General features: G+C 36.7%; 4 protein-coding genes and 2 pseudogenes across 6 annotated transcripts; 2 read left to right on the forward strand and 4 right to left on the reverse strand.

The window, feature by feature from the left end:
* On the forward strand, positions 1-5,849 carry LOC147279490 (RNA-binding (RRM/RBD/RNP motifs) family protein). 2 transcript variants are annotated; one of them, XM_086251640.1, is made up of 6 exons: positions 1-559; positions 656-779; positions 877-1,015; positions 3,019-3,058; positions 3,247-3,520; positions 5,433-5,849. In XM_086251640.1, the coding sequence occupies exons 1-6, from the start codon at positions 377-379 to the stop codon at positions 5,510-5,512; spliced, it is 840 nt and encodes a 279-aa protein (XP_086107766.1). In that variant the 5' UTR covers positions 1-376; the 3' UTR covers positions 5,513-5,849. The 2 variants fall into 2 exon arrangements, with proteins under 2 accessions (XP_086107766.1, XP_086107767.1); XM_086251641.1 differs by having other exon boundaries at positions 3,250-3,520.
* A 1,993-nt stretch (positions 5,850-7,842) lies between these two features.
* Positions 7,843-9,112, forward strand: LOC147279491 (protein TRANSPARENT TESTA 1-like). The gene is made up of 2 exons (XM_086252035.1): positions 7,843-8,259; positions 8,681-9,112. The coding sequence occupies exons 1-2, from the start codon at positions 7,843-7,845 to the stop codon at positions 9,110-9,112; spliced, it is 849 nt and encodes a 282-aa protein (XP_086108161.1).
* Positions 9,113-10,490: 1,378 nt separating this feature from the next.
* On the reverse strand, positions 10,491-12,318 carry LOC147279492 ((R)-mandelonitrile beta-glucosyltransferase-like; annotated as a pseudogene). The gene is made up of 2 exons (XR_015123449.1): positions 11,740-12,318; positions 10,491-11,666 (listed from the first exon to the last, which is right to left on the reverse strand). The product of XR_015123449.1 is annotated as a (R)-mandelonitrile beta-glucosyltransferase-like (transcript).
* A 1,553-nt stretch (positions 12,319-13,871) lies between these two features.
* LOC147279493 (7-deoxyloganetin glucosyltransferase pseudogene) lies at positions 13,872-15,262 on the reverse strand (annotated as a pseudogene).
* Positions 15,263-16,176: 914 nt separating this feature from the next.
* LOC147279494 (putative 2-oxoglutarate-dependent dioxygenase AOP1) lies at positions 16,177-18,084 on the reverse strand. The gene is made up of 3 exons (XM_086252448.1): positions 17,699-18,084; positions 17,291-17,612; positions 16,177-16,416 (listed from the first exon to the last, which is right to left on the reverse strand). The coding sequence occupies exons 1-3, from the start codon at positions 18,073-18,075 to the stop codon at positions 16,177-16,179; spliced, it is 939 nt and encodes a 312-aa protein (XP_086108574.1). The 5' UTR covers positions 18,076-18,084.
* A 452-nt stretch (positions 18,085-18,536) lies between these two features.
* LOC147279495 ((R)-mandelonitrile beta-glucosyltransferase-like) lies at positions 18,537-20,258 on the reverse strand. The gene is made up of 2 exons (XM_086252312.1): positions 19,748-20,258; positions 18,537-19,477 (listed from the first exon to the last, which is right to left on the reverse strand). The coding sequence occupies exons 1-2, from the start codon at positions 20,256-20,258 to the stop codon at positions 18,537-18,539; spliced, it is 1,452 nt and encodes a 483-aa protein (XP_086108438.1).
* Between the last annotated feature and the right edge of the window lie 878 nt (positions 20,259-21,136).

The raw sequence follows: 21,136 nt of genomic DNA on the forward strand, positions 1-21,136 counted from the left end.
ATTACAAAGCCAACCCCTCCATCTCCTAATTCATTCATATCCAGCAAATCAGCGTTTGCAGCTGTCGGATGCTTTCTATTTCTCTTTTTCTCTCACTCACTCAATCAACCAACCAACCAACCCCCATCTCCATTTCAAACTGCCCATCAAATATTTTACAAAAATACCAACAACAACAACATTTTAAACTAATGATGGCGAAGATGGAGGCACATATAGAGCCAGAGCAAGATGTAGAAGAAGAGACCATACTTGAACTTACCCAATTGTTTGCCAACTAATTAATAGACCAAAGGGTATACTCTGGTTCTTGCAAAAACAGAGACATCGATCATATCGATCATCTGCTTCTGATTTTGATGATCTGCTTGCCAATATGGCTCACCCACATTACCGATCCCAATTCGGAGACACCACGTTCACCAAAGTGTTTGTTGGAGGACTAGCTTGGGAGACACCCACCGAGGAACTGCGCAGCTATTTCGAGCAGTTTGGAGAGATTCTTGAGGCTGTTATCATCACAGACAAGAGTACCGGAAAGTCTAAAGGATATGGATTTGTAAGTGTTTGATAAATCACCTCACTCATATGCACAACATAAGATGTATATATTTGTTCAAACACTGAATTTGGGTTGTAATCAAATGATGAGTAGGTGACTTTTCGTGATTCCGAATCGGCAAGAAGGGCTTGTGCGAATCCAAACCCTGTGATCGATGGAAGAAGAGCAAATTGCAACATTGCTTCATTGGGTCGGCCTCGACCTTCGCCCCCTAGAGGTACATTATATTATATATATGTTTGATTAAATCAATTGCAATTTCTTAATTGGACTTGAAAATGAATAATTAATTTGATAATATTTGGGATGTACAGGAAGAAACCAAGGAGGCAGTCCATATCAGGGAAGTGGAGTACTACCACAGGCTGCTGCTGCGCCGTCCTATGGTGGCGGAGTGCCACCATTGCCACCGCCGTTACCGCCTCCGCAGCCTATTATGTATCCATCTTACAGGTAAGGGGTTACATTTTTTTTTTTTGGTTTTTTTTTTTTGTTTTGGGGTTGAGAAATGGTCCATGCAATGAATTAAAAAGAGAAATTTGCAGTAAATAGACGTGGTGTCCTTTTATTTTTTGAAGTTTCATTAAATATTTTCTCGGTACAGTTGGTATCAACCTGTAAATAGGCAAATAGCAAATACAAATCATATAAATTGACCCTACTTAAGGAGGTGGGGTGCTATGTGTTCTCTGGATGGGCATAAACTTACAGGGGCATATATAAGGACACCCCTAGAGCCATGGGGCCTTCCTAGCTTTTATGCCTCATCCTACGTGCACGTTATGATCATAACATGCATCCTTATGTGAGTAGAGGCATTTTTTTTTTTTATATTTATAACAAAAATTAAGCTAGGTGGACAATGTACTTCTTAAACATTTCCTAAGCCCTCGGATTAGTAGGGCACCCCTCCCACTATGGGTGGGTAGCAAATCATATGTGATACCATTAATAATGATAATATAAAGCCAATGACCATGTGGTCTCGTAGCACCCAATCCCTCTTTTATGAAAAGAGTTCATAAGTCCAAATTTTATGGACGGCAATTGTTGATTAATAAAAAAATTGACAATATAATATGTCAGACCGTTTATTTTAAAATATTATTCAACTCCCAAAAAAACAATTGTTTGACTTCTAGATGGAAAAGAAAAGTAGGGTAAGAAAAAAAAGGTTGTGCAATGTGGTAGTCATGCTGTTCCTCTATCAATTACTTCAATGTACAAATTTAAGGACTATTTTGTGCTTATCTAGCTATTTACTACTCATCTTAATTTTCTAATACTTTTATTCTATCTATAGACTATAAAGAGAAAATTTGTATGAAACAAAAAAGATAAACAGAGTGACATTTGGGCGATGAATGACAAATAGATTTAGACCCTGTTTAGATTGTTGTGGATGACCCAAAAGCTGCTGTAAATGACAATTCTTAATTACTCACATCAGTTTTGGTGTTTGGTAAAAAAATGAAAAAGTGCTTTGTCTCACAATTCTCAACTCCTCACAGCAAAAATAGAAAGCAAGTTTGTAGGTGCTTTTGAAAGCTGCAGTGAATCACAGTAACAATGAAAATTTTATTTTACTTATAATACTCTCATTGTAGTAATTATAAATAGCCACAACAGTTTTACATTACAATTTACCAAACACTTTCATACTGTTTTTTGTACTCACAACACTTTTGAAAATATATTTTATCAAACACTCAACTGCTTTATTTCACAGCTGACTTTACTTCACAGCTGTTTTTTTTCACAGTAATCCCAACCTAAGCCTTAGTAGCGATCTTGCTTTTCAGATAGGTATATTCTTGTTCTGTTCAATGTGGTCATCTTTGTCTTCATCACTTGACTTTAGGGTGGTGCTTCCTATGTCTTTGTGTTTTCAAACTTTGTATGGTTCAGTTTCAGCTAAACATATATGCTGCAAAGTGGCCAAAAAAAAACATATATGCTGCAAATTAAAAGATGTATTTAATTTGGTAATTGAATTTACATGTCATGTGTTGATGAATTGGACACGAACAGTTAAGATGAATTAATTACTTTCACCTACTATATATGAGCTATATATCGTTCAAGTCCTCAATATAGATCTTAATTAAAAAGTTATTGTGCATATATAACATATATGAATGGATTCGTAACATCACCTTTCGTCACATATAATAAATTTTCACTGATTAAGGTGACAATTAAGTCATGTTTTCTTTCTGTCATTGGTTTCATGTATACTTTATATCACCTTAAAAACAAATTTAGGGTGATAAGAAGCATGCATTAGCATAAATTTATCATATGTTACCAGTTTCTCCAACTAGTGAAACGACTCTTTAACTTCTAACCTAATTTTTTGGAAAGAAATTAATTTATTCAATATATATCAGTTATAAAGTAATTTTCTGAATATCATCCTTAATTACTCATCAATCTCGTTGAATACTGATTTGCAGCTACCCAACCTACACTCCCGCAGATTATGGGTACCATCAAGTTAGTCTCTCTCTCTCTCTCTCTCTCTCTCTCTCTCTCTCTCTCTCTCTCTCTCTCTCTCTCTCTCTCTCTCTCTCTCTCTCTCTCTCTCTCTCTCTCTCACTCAGTACTCATGCATACATACAAACACATACAACAATTGGTTCACATGCATTATTAATTTAATATTGAATGGTTAATGCATGCAGCAGGCTATGTACAACCCACAAGTCCAACAGCCCCAGTACTACCAGCACCAACTGTATGGAGGATCATTATCACCTTCAACAATGGGCACTCCCTATTATTATGGGTATTCTTTTCAATCTCCAAGGGGAACATTTTCTACACCCCAGGCGCACCGTATTCCCTCACCTTCATATGTCTACTATCCTACGCACATGGAGCAGGGCTCCTTCTCCTCTTATCCTCCACTCCTACAACAACCCCCCACAAGGCATCCTCCTTTTACCTCTCCTCCTGGTAACTACCTTAATTAATTTATCTCATTTTTAGATTTGATATTAATTTATATTTGTATGTGTGCATTAATTGTTTGTTATTTGTGAATTAGTAATATATAAATTAGTTTAATATTGGAAAAACTTTCTACTAGTGTGGGGCAACAAAACTAGCGTGAACCCACTACTAGTATTGTTTATGTATGTACCGATATTCTTCCAATTTAATTAACTACTTAATTAAGTCTACCATCAGGGTAAGATTAATTCCAGTAGATATCTTCAAATGCTATATATTAATAGTGAATTCTGGATTTATATATTTATAGATTGTTGTGTCAATTTTTAAATATAGAATTAACTTCATCCACACTGATGATCAGTCGGGCCCAACCACACAACTCCAATAATTAGTCCCACAAACTATATATATAGGATTTTTGTTTCCCTAGGAATTTGTCTAACATGGACCTAGCTAGTGGGGCTACAAGGGCAAGCCAACCCATGTGAGTGAGCTGTCTGGTTTGTGTTGAGTGAAGACCCAGAGGGGTCAATACAAAGTCATGACTCATGACAGATCAGAAGCACAGAGCCACAGAGTGTAAACTAACAGTGACTACTGCATGCATGTGGCTTCGGCCTTGGTTCATTCTGAAAATGCAGCCAAGTGGTCGTATAAAGAGGGGTGCGTGCATGTTAGATACTGCCATTGATGATTGATGATGAGCCAAGGAAATTAAAAAACGGGCATCAATTAATTGATGTCATATATCGCACAAACAGTCAGAGTCATATTATACCTTACATTCGGGTATCATATAATTATATCTTCGAGTAATGTTTTCTTATTAAACATACATATTATGTGGTAGAGAAAATATTACTCACTCTCTATATATATTCATGTCTATAGGTCACGCACGATTACTCTAGGTAGATGTCATATATGGCACAAATTCATAGCTTAGAAATGCTATATAAATAATCATACTTTTTCCATATCTTTGGCATGAGACAATTTGATCAATGTTCAGAAAACGCATCTAAGTTTTTTTACCTTGATGAAGTCCAGACCATAAAGAAGGTTCTTTAACCTTATATATGGAAGTGGACCTGTACGTGGTTGAGTGGTCATGACTGGACATATATTTTTGTAGCCATTTTGTTTTTGGCCATAGTCATCAGTTCATAACCCCAACTCTGTAAATACAAATTTTCTGTCGGATGTTGTCTCATTGCCTTAGCCCTTAGGCATGCATGATATATATATATATATATATGTCATGTTGGAATTATGTTCCGTCCTTAGCTAATATTGACATATTGTGTAGTTTCTTTTAAACACCAAAACTTAGGTGATAGGTTATACAATAATTGCCATGTATAATCTTCTCTTTCCTAGCTAGCTATACTAGGATCGATCAATATATTATTGTCTATACGAAATTATTCTGTATAGTACGTATCAAGTACATATATATACTTGTTGTACACGATTTCATATGTAATGCAAATGAACGGTGATCATAAGATGAACTTTATGAGATCATAAAATGATCATAAGATCAAAAGAAGCATTATACTATGTGATCAATTAAGGAAATTATTCTGTATATAAACGCTGTATTTCCCAATACTTCTTGGTCTTATTCTTTTTCACACATATGGAGTGGCACTGCTCCACTCTCAAATCGAATGGGATATATTATATTATGTTGTTATACTGTATGTTAATCATTATCATTAAGCATATTATAATTAAAACCGTACAGTATAATTCTAAATGAGTATTACTCTTCTATATTAGGGCACACCATTGCTATTAAAATTAATCTAGCTCTCTCTCTCTATACTGATGTACATGTTATATGTATTTGTGCATGCGCTCATGGAAATTGAATGATTGAATCTATGTTTGTTATTGTTGGTCTCAGATTCACAGAATCCACAATATGTCTCCTCAGAAACAGAAGCAGCTGGAGTTGCTACTTCAGAAAGTACCCCAGATACCTAAAAGAACTCATTCATAAATACATGATTTGATGAAAAGTTTCAATTGTATAATCTTCATAATAAAATTCATGTTCTTCAACAGTCCATCGATCTCCGGCCATATTCTCTCGTTAGCCATTCATAATTTTTTTTGGATCGAAATCTGTGTAACACTAGGGTTACTGCTTCAAGATCGAAATTTCTTGTTTTCTGCACAGCTATGGCAAGAAAAGATGAACTAATCAACCAACTTATGCACTATTTTTCTTAGATCATGCTCTATTATAAATTTTTTCTTTTCATTGTTTCGTTCATTAAAGTGTTTAATCTTTCTTTTCATAATGTATGAACCTTGAAGAGATCGAAGAGGGGAGTGATTGGAATCCCTGAATAAGAAATTTTGTTGACTTGTACAACTCTCATAATATGTGTCTTTTCTTTTAGCCCGGGTACGTTGAGCTCAGGCAGTCAGGCCTAATATTTTGGCTCGGTTTGAGTCATCTAGCTTGGTTCTTTCTTGGTTAAATGGAGGAAATCGAATGGTACGTAAATATATCATAATCTCAATCATTTATTTCACACATTCTCATCACTTGGACCATCCCATAATATTTAAATATATTGATGAGAAGAGCAAAGCAAACAAAGCATACTCAAAAGTAAATCAATCCCTTGGACAGCTACTAAAAACACCATCGATCGGATTTCAAAGTATAGCACAATCTAATTCAAAAATTTCATGCACACACACACACACACACATATATATATATTTCATTGTCTCTTATACTTTCTCATTCTAATAATCTCTCCTAATCTCTCCTAATTTCTCTCAATTTTTGCATTTTATTTTATACTCTCAACTGAATACGTACAGTTGTCATGTGTCATCATTTTTTTATTAGAATTATCTATTCATGTTGTATTAATTGCAGTGATCCAAAACTAGATTCTCAATTGTTCTAATTATGTATTCATGTTTCTTTGTAATTATTTGACATTTTGATTCATTAATAACACTTCACTTCAATATATATTTTTTATTTTTAAGTATTAAGTAATTATTTTTCATTAGGAATATTAAGGGTTCCCATATAAAAATGAGAAGGATGAGTTACATATATAGCTTTTAATACAAGATCAACAATATGTCTGATAGGAGAAAAAATTGACCGTAACAGGTATTTACACTCTTATTCTTATAATAAGTGAATGCATAATTATTAACATGCATGTAAGGGTGTATATATACGCTCATTGCAGTCAAGTTTTGCTCATCTAATAGAAAAAGTATTAACAGTAATTCAAACCATCGGCCATCATATTGTTTTGTCAAGATAAATTTGAATTTTCTACAATGCATATTTAATTAGTTTCAATTCTAGTCACAATATTAATATCTCATTTCAAATAAACTGTGCAATATGAGTACATGTTAAATAGGATACCTCGTTAAGTTATATATATCAATATGTTTTTAAATAAAATCTCATGAAAACACCAAAAAAGACATGGGAATGCAGAACTCTCCAACGTAGATCGATCATCTATGGTGGCTCCCATGAGGACTCAGAACGGCTAGCTAGCAAGGTACGTATAAGCTGCACTTGTTCAAATTGGGTCTACTTGGTAATTGAGCTACAGTCACTGACCAGTGAACACATATATATTTCTTAATGGTGCTCAAAATATTGCTTTGGCTAGCTAGCTAGCAAGCCATCAAATGGCCAAGTCAATATGAAATGCAAGGAAACCACATTCTCATAATTAATGCTAGCTCTAGTAGTTCTACGGTAATAATTAAATTGAAGATAACATGTCAACTTTGGGGGATAACTAAATTATAAAGGTAGGATAAACAACCAATCAACTATAGCTAGCTAGCTTAATTAAATCTTGCACGTAATGAATATCAAGGAAATGTCCTAAACAACTAGAAATTAATGATTCACCCTGCAAACCTCTCTCTCTCTCTCATTCTCATGTGCCTGGCATGGGTTGACTGTTGGGTAATTAGCAGAGTAGTACTATATATAGCTAGTGCATGCATGATGCATATTGCCCTAGATTTTCAACCCTCTGTGGTGCAATTCTTGCTAAATTCAGGTGACATGGGCCACAGAATTTAAGGTTATTTCCCTCCTTTCCTGAAACATATACACAGTGCTTACAGCCCATAGTTATGACCCCCTCAACAAAGGTTCTTTTCGTTCAACTACAATATTCTCCAGCCACCCTACCACCCTCTCTCTCTCTCTCTCTCATGATTATCACCATGCATTCATATATCTCATTATAAAAACCTTGATATCTTTAATCAAGAGATATATTGCACCATTCATTACTCATCATATGGAGCCCTCTGAAATTTCATCAACATCCTCTCCCTTATTTTCTGCAAACCATCCTGACGATCAGACCCTCAATCTTTTCCCAAATAAGAACCTAAATGCTGATCTTGATCTTGAGCCTCTACCACTCATAAGTTGCCTACTTCGTTCACCCGAAGGGCCTTGCCAAGATTATCAGAACCCTAAACTATGCAATGCAGATCATAAAGATGAGGAAGTCACTGTGGCCTTACACATTGGCCTGCCAGAATATTATTCATCAGATGTCTCCTTCAATTCGAATGAGAAGGTAGGTCATGAAATTAATGTGGTAGCACAAAAATATTGGATACCAACTCCAGAACAAATACTCATTGGCTTCACTCATTTTTCTTGCCAAGTCTGCTTCAAGACATTTAACCGCTACAATAATCTCCAGGTACAACGTACTAAACCTTGTTCTAATAATTATATATATATCAAACTCGATCTCCTTCAAATATTTGGTTCATAATTTTCTTTTATGTGTAAGGTTTCTCACTTCCGGGTGATCCAAATTGTTGTAAAATTTCAAGGCATATACAATCCTCACTCAAAATTTTTACCAATTCAACAGCTGATCGAAAGCATTTGCTGCTACCCCATTAATCCCTTTTGTATATAGGGCTCGAATGGGTTTCAACTTCGATCAACATTAATCTTTGATTTCAAAAGCGGCACTCAGGTTTCAACTTGGATTCACATTCCTTGATTTCAAAACCAAAACCCTTCAAATTAATCATACCAAAGGAGCATTAAGTTGGTATTTGCAAAATTAGAAAATTTATATATGCATGTCATGATTCCTATATATATGGCAGATGCACATGTGGGGGCATGGATCACAGTACCGAAGAGGGCCAGAGTCACTGAAGGGAACACAGCCACGAACCATGTTAGGCATCCCATGCTATTGCTGTGCAGAAGGGTGCAAGAACAACATCGACCACCCGAGAGCAAAGCCTCTCAAAGACTTCCGGACTCTGCAAACCCACTACAAGAGGAAACATGGCATGAAGCCCTTCATGTGCCGTAAGTGTGGGAAGCTGCTGGCTGTGAAAGGTGACTGGAGGACCCATGAGAAGAACTGTGGCAAGCGCTGGCTCTGCATTTGTGGCTCGGACTTCAAGCACAAGAGATCACTCAAAGACCATATTAAGGCATTTGGGTCGGGTCATAGCCCATTTTCTCTTAGTTCTTTTGATGGAGTTGGGCCTCTTGATGAGGATACTACTACACCTTCTTTGTTTTAATAAAGGCCTAGCTGCCAAGTGATGATACCAGTTCCTGATGGGCCATGCATACCCAATTAATATTTGAGGCCCCAAAGTTTTATGGCTCTTCTTTAAACTTTATGAGAATAATGATTTCGAGTGAAAATATGCATGAGTTTGATTCATATCAAGCATTAACTCCAAATGCAGATGCAGATGCTGAGCCCCAGCTTTTTTTACATTGCCGACCACACACAGGAAAAATAGAATGTCCATTTGCTTAATTTTTTTAGGTGGATTTCTAGTTAAAAACCTTGTGTTTTTTTGTCCTTGGGAATAATTTATCCAAAACAAAAACCCTTAAAATTATAAAAGAATTACAAAGTAGGGAAACTAAAAATTAAAATGAAGCTTTTCAATATGACTATGTGCAGACTTTGCTTCGTGACTCAGTATTTATATATACCTCCAAGATGGAAAATTATGAGTGGCTCATTAATGTAGATTGCATAATTGCATTATATATATATATATTTGTTTTATATTATATAAAATCTACTATATAATTTGGTTTCTTCAATGTTTTTTATTAATATAGTAGATAATATGTTAAATAAGTATATGGTCAAGTTTCATTCAAAATTTCCGTATTTTGATAACAATTTCTGTCGTTTTTATCTAATTTTGTCGAAATCGAAATTTTAATCGAAATTTCCACGAAAATTTCCGTCGAAATTTCCATCGAAATTTTACTCCTTGACTCTAACTACACATCTCTTTCTTATTTCACACCAATTTTTCTTTTTAATTTATCTAATTTCTCATTACACACCTTTCATTTTATTAAAATTAATACCCTCATTAGACCAAAAAAGAAAAAAAAAAAAATCAAAACCCAGCCACCCAAGTACCGACCCCACCTGACCACACCGTCCGTCTGCGGGTTGTCTACCGGCCTCCCTTTCTCTATCCTCTGTCTATTTCCCTCTCTCTCTTCTCTGTCCATTTCTCTCTCTCTCTCTCTCTCTTGTCTGTCCTTCTCTTTCCGATCTGTTGATGAAAATAATGGTTAGCTAGTCATCAGTCATTGGGCATTCGAATCAAAATCTAATGAAGAAACATATGTGATTTGTCAACTCAAATCTCCGGATGTTGCAAATGAAAATAGTATTACTTCCGTACTTCGACTTTTTTGAAAGACAATAGAGTAAAGGGCTAACACCTTTGATAGCCATATATGATTGAGATTTGAGACCCTAGTCAATCAAAAGGGAGATAGGGATACTGAGAGACAAGTATATGATTGCAACTTCGTTGTAACCTTAACGCAACCAGAAAATTGGTTTGCAGATCAGATTATCCACTTCAAAACAAGAAGAAAAACTTGAAGCATTCAGACAAGCCTGGAAGTGGAATATTGGCACTGCATGGAAATTATTAGAAATTACAACCATGGTACTGTTGAAACAGATACATAGTCCCTTTATTTAGGTATGGACTCTGGAATTTCTCAAGAGCCAGGGTAAATTCCAAAACTACAAATTATATTTAATTCATTCATGAAGTACTAGATCAATGATCCAAGTACAAACTAAGAAGTAGCCTTATCTCTAATTTAATTAAGTACATTCTAATTTCTCGGAGAAAGAAGCACCAAGCTTGTTGATCATCTTGTCCAAATCCAAGAAAGATGAGCCATTAGGAGCAGTAGTGGCCTCCTCTGCCAACTTCTTCCATTCCATGGCCTTCTTTCTTATCTCTTTGCCCTCCTCTCCCTCCATCAACTTTCTCACAAGCCCTTCTACATAATCCCTTTTGACATCACCCTCTATCTCCATGCCTATGCCCCACTCTTTGCAACAGTACCTGCAATTGATCTGTTGGTCAGCAAAGAATGGCCAACAAATCATAGGCACTCCACCACAAACACTTTCAAGGGTAGAGTTCCATCCACTGTGAGTCAAGAACCCTCCAATAGAAGGGTGGTTCAGGACTTGTTCTTGAGGGCACCAACTTGCCAGTAGACCCCTTTCCTTAGTCTCTTCCACAAACTCTGGTGGAAGTGCAACAACTGATTGGTCCCCTGCTTGCACAAGGTCAGGCCTAATGACCCACAAAAAGGGCTTGTTGGTATTTGCAAGTCCCCAAGCAAACTCAATTAGCTGCTCGGATGTCATGACTGTGATGCTTCCGAAGTTGACATAAACCACTGAATTGGGTTCTTTAGAATCAAGCCATTCAAGACACTCTGGTTGTTCTCTCCATAGGTTCGACCCAATGAAGTTCAAATCTTTATTATTTCTTGGGATTTGAACTAGTTGTAGTTGTAGAGGTCCAATTGAGTAAATAGGTGGAAGCAATCCCAAACTCGAAAATGCATCCAAAACTTGATTCTCTAAGGCATCATATGTGTTCAAAATGATAGCAGAAGCTCTTTGGGATCGTTGGAGCTCAGACACAACATAAACAAGCATTTGGTCATGTGGGTCTGTGGTTCTAATGAAGCTGGGGATATCCTTCAAACGAATTCCTCTCATACCTGGTATCCAATCTATCACAGTGTCCAAATGCCCGTTTGTCAAATAACTCTCATCTGCAAAATCAAAGAAACGTCCACTCAGAAATTTGAAGTCATTTCCTTATTTAAGTGATTAATACAATTGTACCTTTACAAGGAAAGAAACCCTTTTGAATGAGAGCGTGATAGTGAAGGTAGGCCATGAAGCCACAAGCACTTGTTGTCTGGAAAAGAACGTTGGGAATTCCGAGTTCCTGGGCTGCATCAAGTGTGAAGGTCATGCCACCATCAGAAACTATGCAAGTAACGGCAGGGGAGTTTGGCGAAGTATTGAGCTTGGAGAGAAGGTCTTTGAAAGGTGGTAAGCAGTTTTTACTTATGGAATTGGCTAGGGATGGTATGTCTTGTGTAGCATTGGCATCACTTGGAGGGAGACCATCGGGAATGGTTTCGAATCGGAAGGTGGGGAGGCCAACAAGGGAGTTGGGACCTCGGGATTTAAGCAGGCGTTTGTGGTTGTACTCTGTGTTGATAAAGGTTATGTGGAAGCCTTTGTAGTGGAGAAGTTTGGCTAATTTCAGCATTGGGTTTATGTGACCTTGAGCTGGGAATGGTACGCAAACTGCATGTGGCTTCTTTGTCAAGGCACTAGAATCCATTCTCAATTCTCTTCTCTTCTCTCTTTAAAATTAATCATACACAAAGCTAAGGAAAATGGATTGGTCTGGGAAAGAGAAGCCTTATCAGTTTCATACAAGTGCTAGGCTGCTAGCTATAGGAGTCCACCAATTCTCGAGTCCCCTCCCTGTCCCTTGCATAGTATTTTGACACCTGTCCTCCTACCTAACAGCTATCCTACCTAACAGCTATCTAACACTGTTAGCTCAATAACTCCTATTAAAAAAAACAAAATTAACAAAAAAATTGCTCCAATTCCGTTTTATAAGTTCGTGGGCTGTTCATCTTCTTCCCCACAAACCCACCTCTGTCTCTAATATCACCATATACCAGAGGAGCAAAGATCCAAAACCAACTCTCTTATCTAATTTTTCTCTTTTTTCTATCTTTTTCGAACCAGACTCTCCTCCTCTCATATTTTATACCTTGTTCAATTTTTGTCCATAATTTTTTTAAGTTATGATTTTAAATTCTTTTGGTTGTATTTTCTTTAATTATAATTTAAGTATAAATTATATTTCATAATTTCTTAGTCATAAGAACTAATTTGAAATATTAGAATTAAAGAGAATTGAAATTTGATAAAGTTTGAAAAATTTGAAATTTTTTTAAGAAAAATTGGTAGTTTCGATTATCCTATTTTGGGGTTAATTATTTTAGTTTTAGAATTTCAATTTGAATGATTTTTATATGGTTATAAAGAGAAGATGCATGACTTTAAAACAAGTATAAATTTGTTGAATTTGACTGAGATTTAATAATGTAAAAGGAGGGACAAATTTGAGAAAATAAATCTGAATATTTATTAAACAAATAAAACAATTAATAAACCAAAATAGAACTTAAAAAAGATCCTAAACCAAAATTAAACTAAGTATAAAATTAAATATGTAATTTCCTCTGCTAATGAAATTGAATTGAAGCAAAAAAGGGTAATTTTTAGGATGAATAAAAGGGGGGCGATGCTCTCAACCTTACATACTGCCGAAGCTTTTGATATTTGAGTTTTCTTCAAGAAATTTTAATGGAGACTTTGAGTAAATTCCAAGGGAGAAGACGAGAGAGAAAGTGAAGTTTTGGTGTTGAATTTCTGCTTCTTAGAACTATAGAGAATCAATCCCTTTTGGGTTTTTCATAGATTTCGTATATTCCGATTGCAATATTTTCTGGAAAAAATGGGCCATCCATGTCCTTACACTGATATCTCAAGAAAGTTAAAGATATTCTTTGAGGATTAACAGAGCGACCATAAGTTCACCATGACTACCTACGCTTCGTCTGGAACAAAGAAAGTTTTGGTGTTGGCCTTGCCAAGGCTGAAGTCGAGATCGGCAGTTGTTGGATGTCAAGGTCTGCTTGTAGGGGATTTGCTTCCTACTGTGTTGTGGAGTTAGAGATGATGATGAAAGCCACCAAACGTTTCAAAGAGTGTTTTGTGGTAAGTCACCGACGTTTTCAAAGGGTGTTTGGTAGTGGTAAAGGTGTTTGGTAAAATTGAGTGTGTGTTGAGTGTGCATAGGCTTCAGCTGTTTATTGGGTTTGAGTAAGGACATTTTGGAAAAAAAGTGTTTGGTATGTTAATAAATTTTAACAATTTTAAATTTAATGTTGAGTATATAAAGTATGTTGGGGATATTGATAGAACCTACAATTGGTCTGTTGGTCAGCATTGAAGGGCCAACAAATCATGGGCACTCCACCACAAACACTTTCAATGGTAGAGTTCCACCCACTGTGGGTCAAGAACCCTCCAATTGCTTGGTGGCTCAGAACAAGTTCTTGAGGGCACCAACTTGCCAATAGACCTCTTTCCTTGGTCTCTTCCACAAACTCTGGTGGAAGTACCACAGCTGATTCTAATTCCCCTGCTTCCACTAGGTCAGGCCTAATGACCCACAAAAAGGTCTGGTTGCTGTGTGCAAGCCCCCAAGACAACTCAATCAGCTGCTCGGATGTCATGACTGTGAGGCTTCCAAAGTTGACATAAAACACAGAATTAGGTTCTTTAGAGTCAAGCCATCCAAGACACTCTACCTCTTCTGTCCATAGGTTTGATCCAATCAACTTCAAATCGTTATCTATTGGGATTTGAGTAAGTTGTAGTTGTAGAGGTCCAATGGAGTAAATGGGTGGTAGCAAATGTGAAAGTGCACCCAAAACTTCATGCTCTAATGCATGGAAGGTGTTCAAAATGATAGCAGAAGCTCTTTGAGCTCGTTCTGTATCAACCAAAACAAAATCCAGAATTGGGTCATCTGGGTCGGTTGTTCTAATGAAGCTAGAGAGGTCCCTTAATCGGATACCCTTCATGCCTGGTATCCAATCTATTACAGAATCCAAATACCCGTTTGTCAAATAACTAGCATCTGCAAATCAAAGAAAATAAATAGTACAGTCAGTGGTTTCCAAATGAAGACTCGGAAATTTGATGTCATTTCCTCATTTTGATTGATGAATACAATAGTACCTTTAAGAGGAATGATGCCCTTTTCAATGAGAGGCCGATACTGAAGGTACCCCATGAAGCCACAAGCACTTGTAGTCCAGAAAAGAATTTGGGGAAGCCTCAGTTCTTTGGCTACATCAAGAGCAAAGTGCATGATACCATCAGAAACTACGCAGCTCACAGGAGGAACATCCCGCGAAGAATTGAGTTTGGACACAAGGTCTCTGAAGGGTGCCAAGCAGGTCTTCCTTGTGGATTCGCATACCGAAGGCATGTGTTGGGTGGCAATATGGGCATGATCATCAGCCGGAAGGAGGCCATCAGGAATGGTTTCGAATCTAAAGGTGGGGAGGCCATTGAGGGAGTTGGGGCCTTGGGATTTCAGCAGGCGCTTGTGGATGAACTCTGTGTTCACAAAGGTTATGTGGAAGCCTTTGTAGTGGAGGAGTTTGGCTAATTTCAGCATTGGGTTTATGTGACCTTGAGCTGGGAATGGTACGCAAACTGCATGTGGCTTAATCTCTGATGTCAAGGCATTGGAACCCATTAATTCAGAAATTGCTAATACTGTGTGGGGAAGACAAGTCTGATTTACAAGTTTTATAATCATCCCCAACGGCTACTTTTGAAAAGATTCTCATAATGTGAGCCACTTAACCCGTATATATAGATTCCCATATAATACATGTGCTTTTTCTTTTATGTGGGATACGGGAATCTTTCAAGGGCTCAGATTTAACTGAGACAAAAAGAAGGATTTTAGGACCCCCAATTACGATTAGAGGAGCAAAATTGGATAAGAGGAAGCAGAAAAACAAGCACAGTTTTTGCAGCATCATCAAGACATCAACATCTTTTTTCTGACGATTTGTGTTATCTTTTGGAAGTCTATTTAGGTAGTTCATGTATTTTCCATAACAAGTAATCTATCTTCCAGATTCTTTTTTGACATTATATGTAAGATCCTTATAGAATAGTCACTTGAGGGGATGTATATTAAAGGAGAGTAATCAGCTCTAAATTAAGTGCGCTTCTTCTTGGAGAAATAATAATTACTTTTCCACTTTTTTTTAAGCTTTTCTTTGAACAGATTGTGGTTGCCCATATCTTTAAGGAACCAATATTCATAGGGTCAAGCAGCAAGCATTAAAATCCTCTTTAGTTTGTTTCCTGATTTTAATTAATGTTTGAGAAATGGCGTGGAACTGATATATCCATCCCCAACATTAATAGAGTGAATATTATATATACAGCCCAGCAAACCCTTAAAATCTCAAATATAATAAGAAACCAAGTATAATGACATCAAAACAATAGTTAAGATCGAAAACATGCATGCGTAACTTTTTTATTAATTGGGAAAAAAAGCAAAGAAAATATATTCCAGCTATATTATATTGTTATATTCTGAAATCATTATACAAATCCTACTTCTTTATTGATTCCCAAAAAAATAAAAAATCAAATGCCACAATATGCCTTGACGGTAAGGGATGATCCAGAAGTGCCGATGAGTTGTGCTTTAAGATATTCTGACTGATCAAGTGGCTTATATCTTAAGGGATTGTCCTTGTCCACAAGCTCCTTCGGTATGTATGTTACCCCTTTTTTGAGTGAAGCAAGCCCGAATGAATATCTAACCTTAGTTTCCTTCACAACGACTCTATGTCTACAAGACCGTATTCTATCATTGCTCCAAACCTAGTATGAAAAATAAAATAAAATTTGGAATTACACTAGAACTACAAACAAAAAAAGAAAGAACTAATTAATTAATGATATATATCTCATAGTATGGATAAACATTGGTTGGACAAAAAAGTTCTTTCAAAATTTTTAGTGATTAAAAATAAGGAAATTTAGAGTTTAGTCCATTTTTTAAGTCTTTCTTAGACTAAGACCGGTAGTGATTTAGAGTTTTTAATCAAGTCCTTTTATTTTTCTTCTTTGACGGCTTTATGTTAGGGTTTAGGGTTTATGTTAACCTAATATACAGCCTCTATAAAGCCCACTCTATACCTTAGGAGGAGAAATGCCCTTCAAATCGAGAGAGAACTTTATTATGAATTAAAAGAATTTTCTTACAAATTAAAAGAACTTTATTATGAATTTAAAAAAGTTTCTTATAAATTTTAAAACACCCCCGGTCTCAATCTAAAAACTATTTTTCTAAAGAATCCAAACCTAATTATCTCTTAAAAACATTTGTTTTATGAGAACGAGAGATTGGAATTTTGGAACTCTTCCATAAAGTGGACAGAAATATTATTAGACAATAGCTAATTGGTAATTGTTGAAAAATACGTTATTTATACTATAGATAATCACCTCAATTGGATGCCGATGGATTAATATATATTGGTTTCACATGAATTTCATCATCAAGCTAGAAAATTGATTTTTCATCTATTAAATAAAAGAGTAGTGTGGGCTTATAACTACGTGGAATTTTCAAAGTTGCAACTCACTTATATTACGTATGCATGTGAGAGATGTGATATATACATATATTAGTGGTGAATGCAGTACAAATATATATAGTTATATTAAATGAAAATTTATGGCATATACATACCTGAAACACATCACTTGCTAGGAATATGAAAGATGAAGGAGGAAGATCAACACATATCCATTGATCATCCTTTGTCTTTATCTCCAAACCATTGACATGATTTTGACAGAGAATGGTGGAAAAGTTCTTGTCCGTATGACTAGCTAGGCTCACATCGCTTTCACCTTTCTTCGGTTCTTTGTATTTAGTAAATTTCATGGAGTAAAAACTCGATTGAATGTGATCATCATGATACTTCTCTACACCATAGTTCTCGAATACCATTCTCGTCACAACTTCATTTAGTTCTGCCAACACTTTCATATACATATTAACACTGTCACTGGCTCAACAAAAAAAACAACAACAATTAAAATTAGACAACAATTAAAATGAACAATCCAAAAACATATGTTTTGAAAAGTATACCGAAACTGATGGTTTCCGTTGGGCCAAAAAATATGTGAGAATCTCTGAAGTTCTTCTGGGTTTGAAACATTATCAAGGAACATGGATTCATGGGCAAGATTCTTAGTGAAATAGCCAGGGAAAGGCTTGTCTTGGTAAGCATGTTGGGCTTTGATTTCGGTGGGGAAATCAAACATCTCGCTCAATGTACCAAACAAAGTGTTGTGAAGCTCCAAAGACACTTTGTTTGACAGGATTGCAATGAAACAACCAAACTCTTCAAGTGCATGGCAAACTTCTCTGCGAGCGGAGAGCCAAGAACTTGTCCCTGGATTCGAGCAGTCCTCTGATTTGGAGAAATCTACCAACGGAATTTTGGTCACTGTTTGGGTGCTCATGGTGTTCTTTTTCTGCTCACAAGCTAAGGAAAAGATGGAGAAAGAATTGTAGGAGAAGAGAGATCTCGCAAGGTGTTAAATGCTATGGAAAAGGTGGTGCATGCTAGCCATCTGTTTAGTGGTGGGCGCATGTATTACATGTATGAATTCTAGTCTTCTAGTTGAACCATAGGATACTCATCTCAATTCTTTACTAATCTTATCTCATATTTTCATGTCCTTTATTTGGTTATATGATACAGTTTGCAATAGTAAAAAGAAACGAAAAATCCATGTGCTTTATTTGATTATTTGACATGGCCTGTTTTAATCATTAGACCACATTTTACAATAGAAAATTGTAGGACCGCAAGCTACATTGGTTTGATACATAGATGGGAATCCACTTCACCCTTAATACAATCATTAATCAAAATCCTAAATATCCACTTCACTCTTAATGCAGTCAATTAATCAAAATTCTAAATTCTGGGAGACAGAAGCACCTTGTCAACCATTTTGTCCAAATCCAGAAAAGACAGCCCATTAGGACCAGTCACTGCCTCCTTTGCCAACTTCTTCCATTCAATGGCTTTCTTCCTCATTTCTTTGCCCTCCTCTCCTTCCATCAACTTTCTCACAAGCCCCTCTATGTAATCCCTTTTCACATCACCCTCTATCTCCATGCCTATGCCCCACTCTTTGTAACAGTACCTGCAATTGGTCTGTTGCTCAGCAAAGAAAGGCCAACAAATCATAGGTACCCCACCACAAACACTTTCAAGGGTAGAGTTCCACCCACTGTGAGTCAAGAACCCTCCAATAGAAGGGTGGCTCAGGACTTGTTCTTGAGGACACCAACTTGCCAATAGACCCCTTTCCTTGGTCTCTTCCACAAACTCTGGTGGAACCACAGCTGAATCCCCTGCAACAAGGTCAGGCCTAATGACCCACAAAAAGGTCTGGTTGCTGTGTGCAAGTCCCCAAGCAAACTCAACCAGCTGCTCGGATGTCATCACTGTGATGCTTCCAAAGTTGACATAAACCACTGAATTGGGTTCTTTAGAGTCAAGCCATTCAAGACACTCTGGTTCCTCTGTCCATAGGTTTGACCCAATCGACTTCAAGTCGTTATCTGCCGGGAGCTGATTAACTTGTAGATGTAGGGGTCCAATGGAGTAAATGGGTGGTAGCAAACTCAAAAGTCCATCTAAAACTTCATGTTCCAAGTCATGGAAGGTGTTCAAAATAATAGCTGAAGCTCTTTGAGCTCGTTTGGTCTCAGACACAAGAAAATCCAGCATAATGTCATCTGGGTCTGTGGTCCTAATGAAGCTGGGGATGTCCTTCAAACGAATACCTCCCATGCCTGGTATCCAATCTACCTCAGTTTCCAAATACCCGTTTGTCAAATAACTCTCATCTGCAAATCAAAGAAAATAGAATAGTATTATTAGTGAAAGAAACATTCTTATCAAAATGTTTAATAAGTACAAGTTATTCATATGCATAAAAATAAATAAATAAATTTATTCATAAATTACAAATTAAATAAGTCTTTGACTTCCTAAATCACCTCTCAGAAGCTTGAAGTCATTTCCTCAAATACATTACAAACAACATGCATGCAGTTTATCAACAAAAAGCAGAGAAACAAGTAGTTGGGCTTCCCTTCATTAATATTGTTTAATACCTTTGAGAGGAGTGAGACCCTTTTGAATTAAGTGGTGGTAGTGAACGTAGGCCATGAAGCCACAAGCACTAGTAGTCCAGAAAAGAACTTCTGGAACACCCAGTTCCTCTGATGCATCAAGAGTGAAGCTCATGACCCCATCAGAGATTATGCAACTCACAGGAGGGGAAGTGGGTGAGGAATTGAGCTTGGAAACAAGGTTTCTGAAGGGTGCCAAGCAGGTCTTGCTTGTGGAATCACAGAGAGAAGGTATGTCTTGGGTGGCATTTGCATCAGTTGGAGGGAGGCCATCGGGAATGGTCTCGAATTTAAAGGTGGGAAGGCCGTCAAGGGAGTTGGGACCTCTGGATTTAAGGAGGCGTTTGTGGTTGTACTCTGTGTTCACAAAGGTTATGTGGAAGCCTTTGTGGTGGAGGAGTTTGGCCAATTTCAGCATTGGGTTTATGTGGCCTTGAGCTGGGAATGGTATGCATACTGCATGTGGCTTCTCTGTCATGGCAATGGAACTCATTAATTCTCTGTTCTCTCTCTCAAATTATAGAGCTAACGAAAATGAGATGTGTTGCGGAGAAGGAAGTGATTATAATGCCAGTTTTATAAAGCAAAAGAGTCCATCAGTCCGTTCAAAAATAATATATATATATATATATAAAATAGTGAAATGATTTTGTGCCCTATCCTTGTGCCATGTGCCATGTGGCAACATTATTTGTTTATAAATACTATTTTGCCGGCCATCTAAAATCTAAGAGTTGTAATTCCAATTTTATAAAAAAAAAATATGTATTATCTTCTTCGATGATTGAATTACAACTGTAAATCGACAACTTTTCATCAAATTATCGTGGATCAAATAGTATGATTGATGTTGTCTCAAGTTTCAATTGGATTTGCAATTTGTTAGGAAAGAAATATAGAGGTTTATGGGAAAAGGCATTTGAGCCACAAGACACGACCTTCAAGGCAAACTGGAAGAGGAAGAATACCAGTACCTACTGTTGCTTGTTTGAGTCGTTTGACATTGAGGAAGAACACCACCTACAGTTCAGGGAGGGCAAACAGCAAAATACAAAGTTGCCGGATCTAGACGTCTAGTAGAGCAAGTCAACTAGCAAAAAGTTGCCGGATCTAGACGTCTAGTAGAGCAAGTCAACTAGCAAACGGAAATCATCCGGCAACAAAAATTCCACATCAAACCTCATCACCCAAGCACGAGGGACAGCTCTTTACCCACCTAAGCCAAAGCGATTAGAGCCAAACAATCAAGTTTCAAAGCCTGCTTAGATAAAAGTAGTGAATTAAAGCGTATCAAAATAAATGAATTGAATAAAAAAAATTTAAATCGCAGATGAAATCAGAGAAATGATATAGTAGGTTTTTAGGATTCTA

The sequence above is a fragment of the Dryas octopetala genome, chromosome 7 (assembly GCF_963921425.1).
Source record: "Dryas octopetala chromosome 7, drDryOcto1.1, whole genome shotgun sequence".
In the NCBI taxonomy this organism is placed as follows: Eukaryota; Viridiplantae; Streptophyta; class Magnoliopsida; order Rosales; family Rosaceae; genus Dryas; species Dryas octopetala.

Bases quoted from the DNA above. Each gene is read 5' to 3' on its own strand.
- LOC147279490 (XM_086251640.1), top strand. From the start codon at position 377: ATGGCTCACCCACATTACCGATCCCAATTCGGAGACACCACGTTCACC. The intron at 780-876 runs GTACATTATATT...TGGGATGTACAG, and splicing joins TCGACCTTCGCCCCCTAGAG to GAAGAAACCAAGGAGGCAGT. The intron at 3,059-3,246 runs GTTAGTCTCTCT...TAATGCATGCAG, and splicing joins CAGATTATGGGTACCATCAA to CAGGCTATGTACAACCCACA.
- LOC147279491 (XM_086252035.1), top strand. From the start codon at position 7,843: ATGGAGCCCTCTGAAATTTCATCAACATCCTCTCCCTTATTTTCTGCA. The intron at 8,260-8,680 runs GTACAACGTACT...TATATATGGCAG, and splicing joins ACCGCTACAATAATCTCCAG to ATGCACATGTGGGGGCATGG.
- LOC147279494 (XM_086252448.1), bottom strand. From the start codon at position 18,075: ATGAGCACCCAAACAGTGACCAAAATTCCGTTGGTAGATTTCTCCAAA. The intron at 17,613-17,698 runs GTATACTTTTCA...TTGTTGAGCCAG, and splicing joins AACGGAAACCATCAGTTTCG to TGACAGTGTTAATATGTATA. The intron at 16,417-17,290 runs GTATGTATATGC...TTTTCATACTAG, and splicing joins TAGCAAGTGATGTGTTTCAG to GTTTGGAGCAATGATAGAAT.
- LOC147279495 (XM_086252312.1), bottom strand. From the start codon at position 20,258: ATGAGTTCCATTGCCATGACAGAGAAGCCACATGCAGTATGCATACCA. The intron at 19,478-19,747 runs GTATTAAACAAT...TTTGATTTGCAG, and splicing joins GGGTCTCACTCCTCTCAAAG to ATGAGAGTTATTTGACAAAC.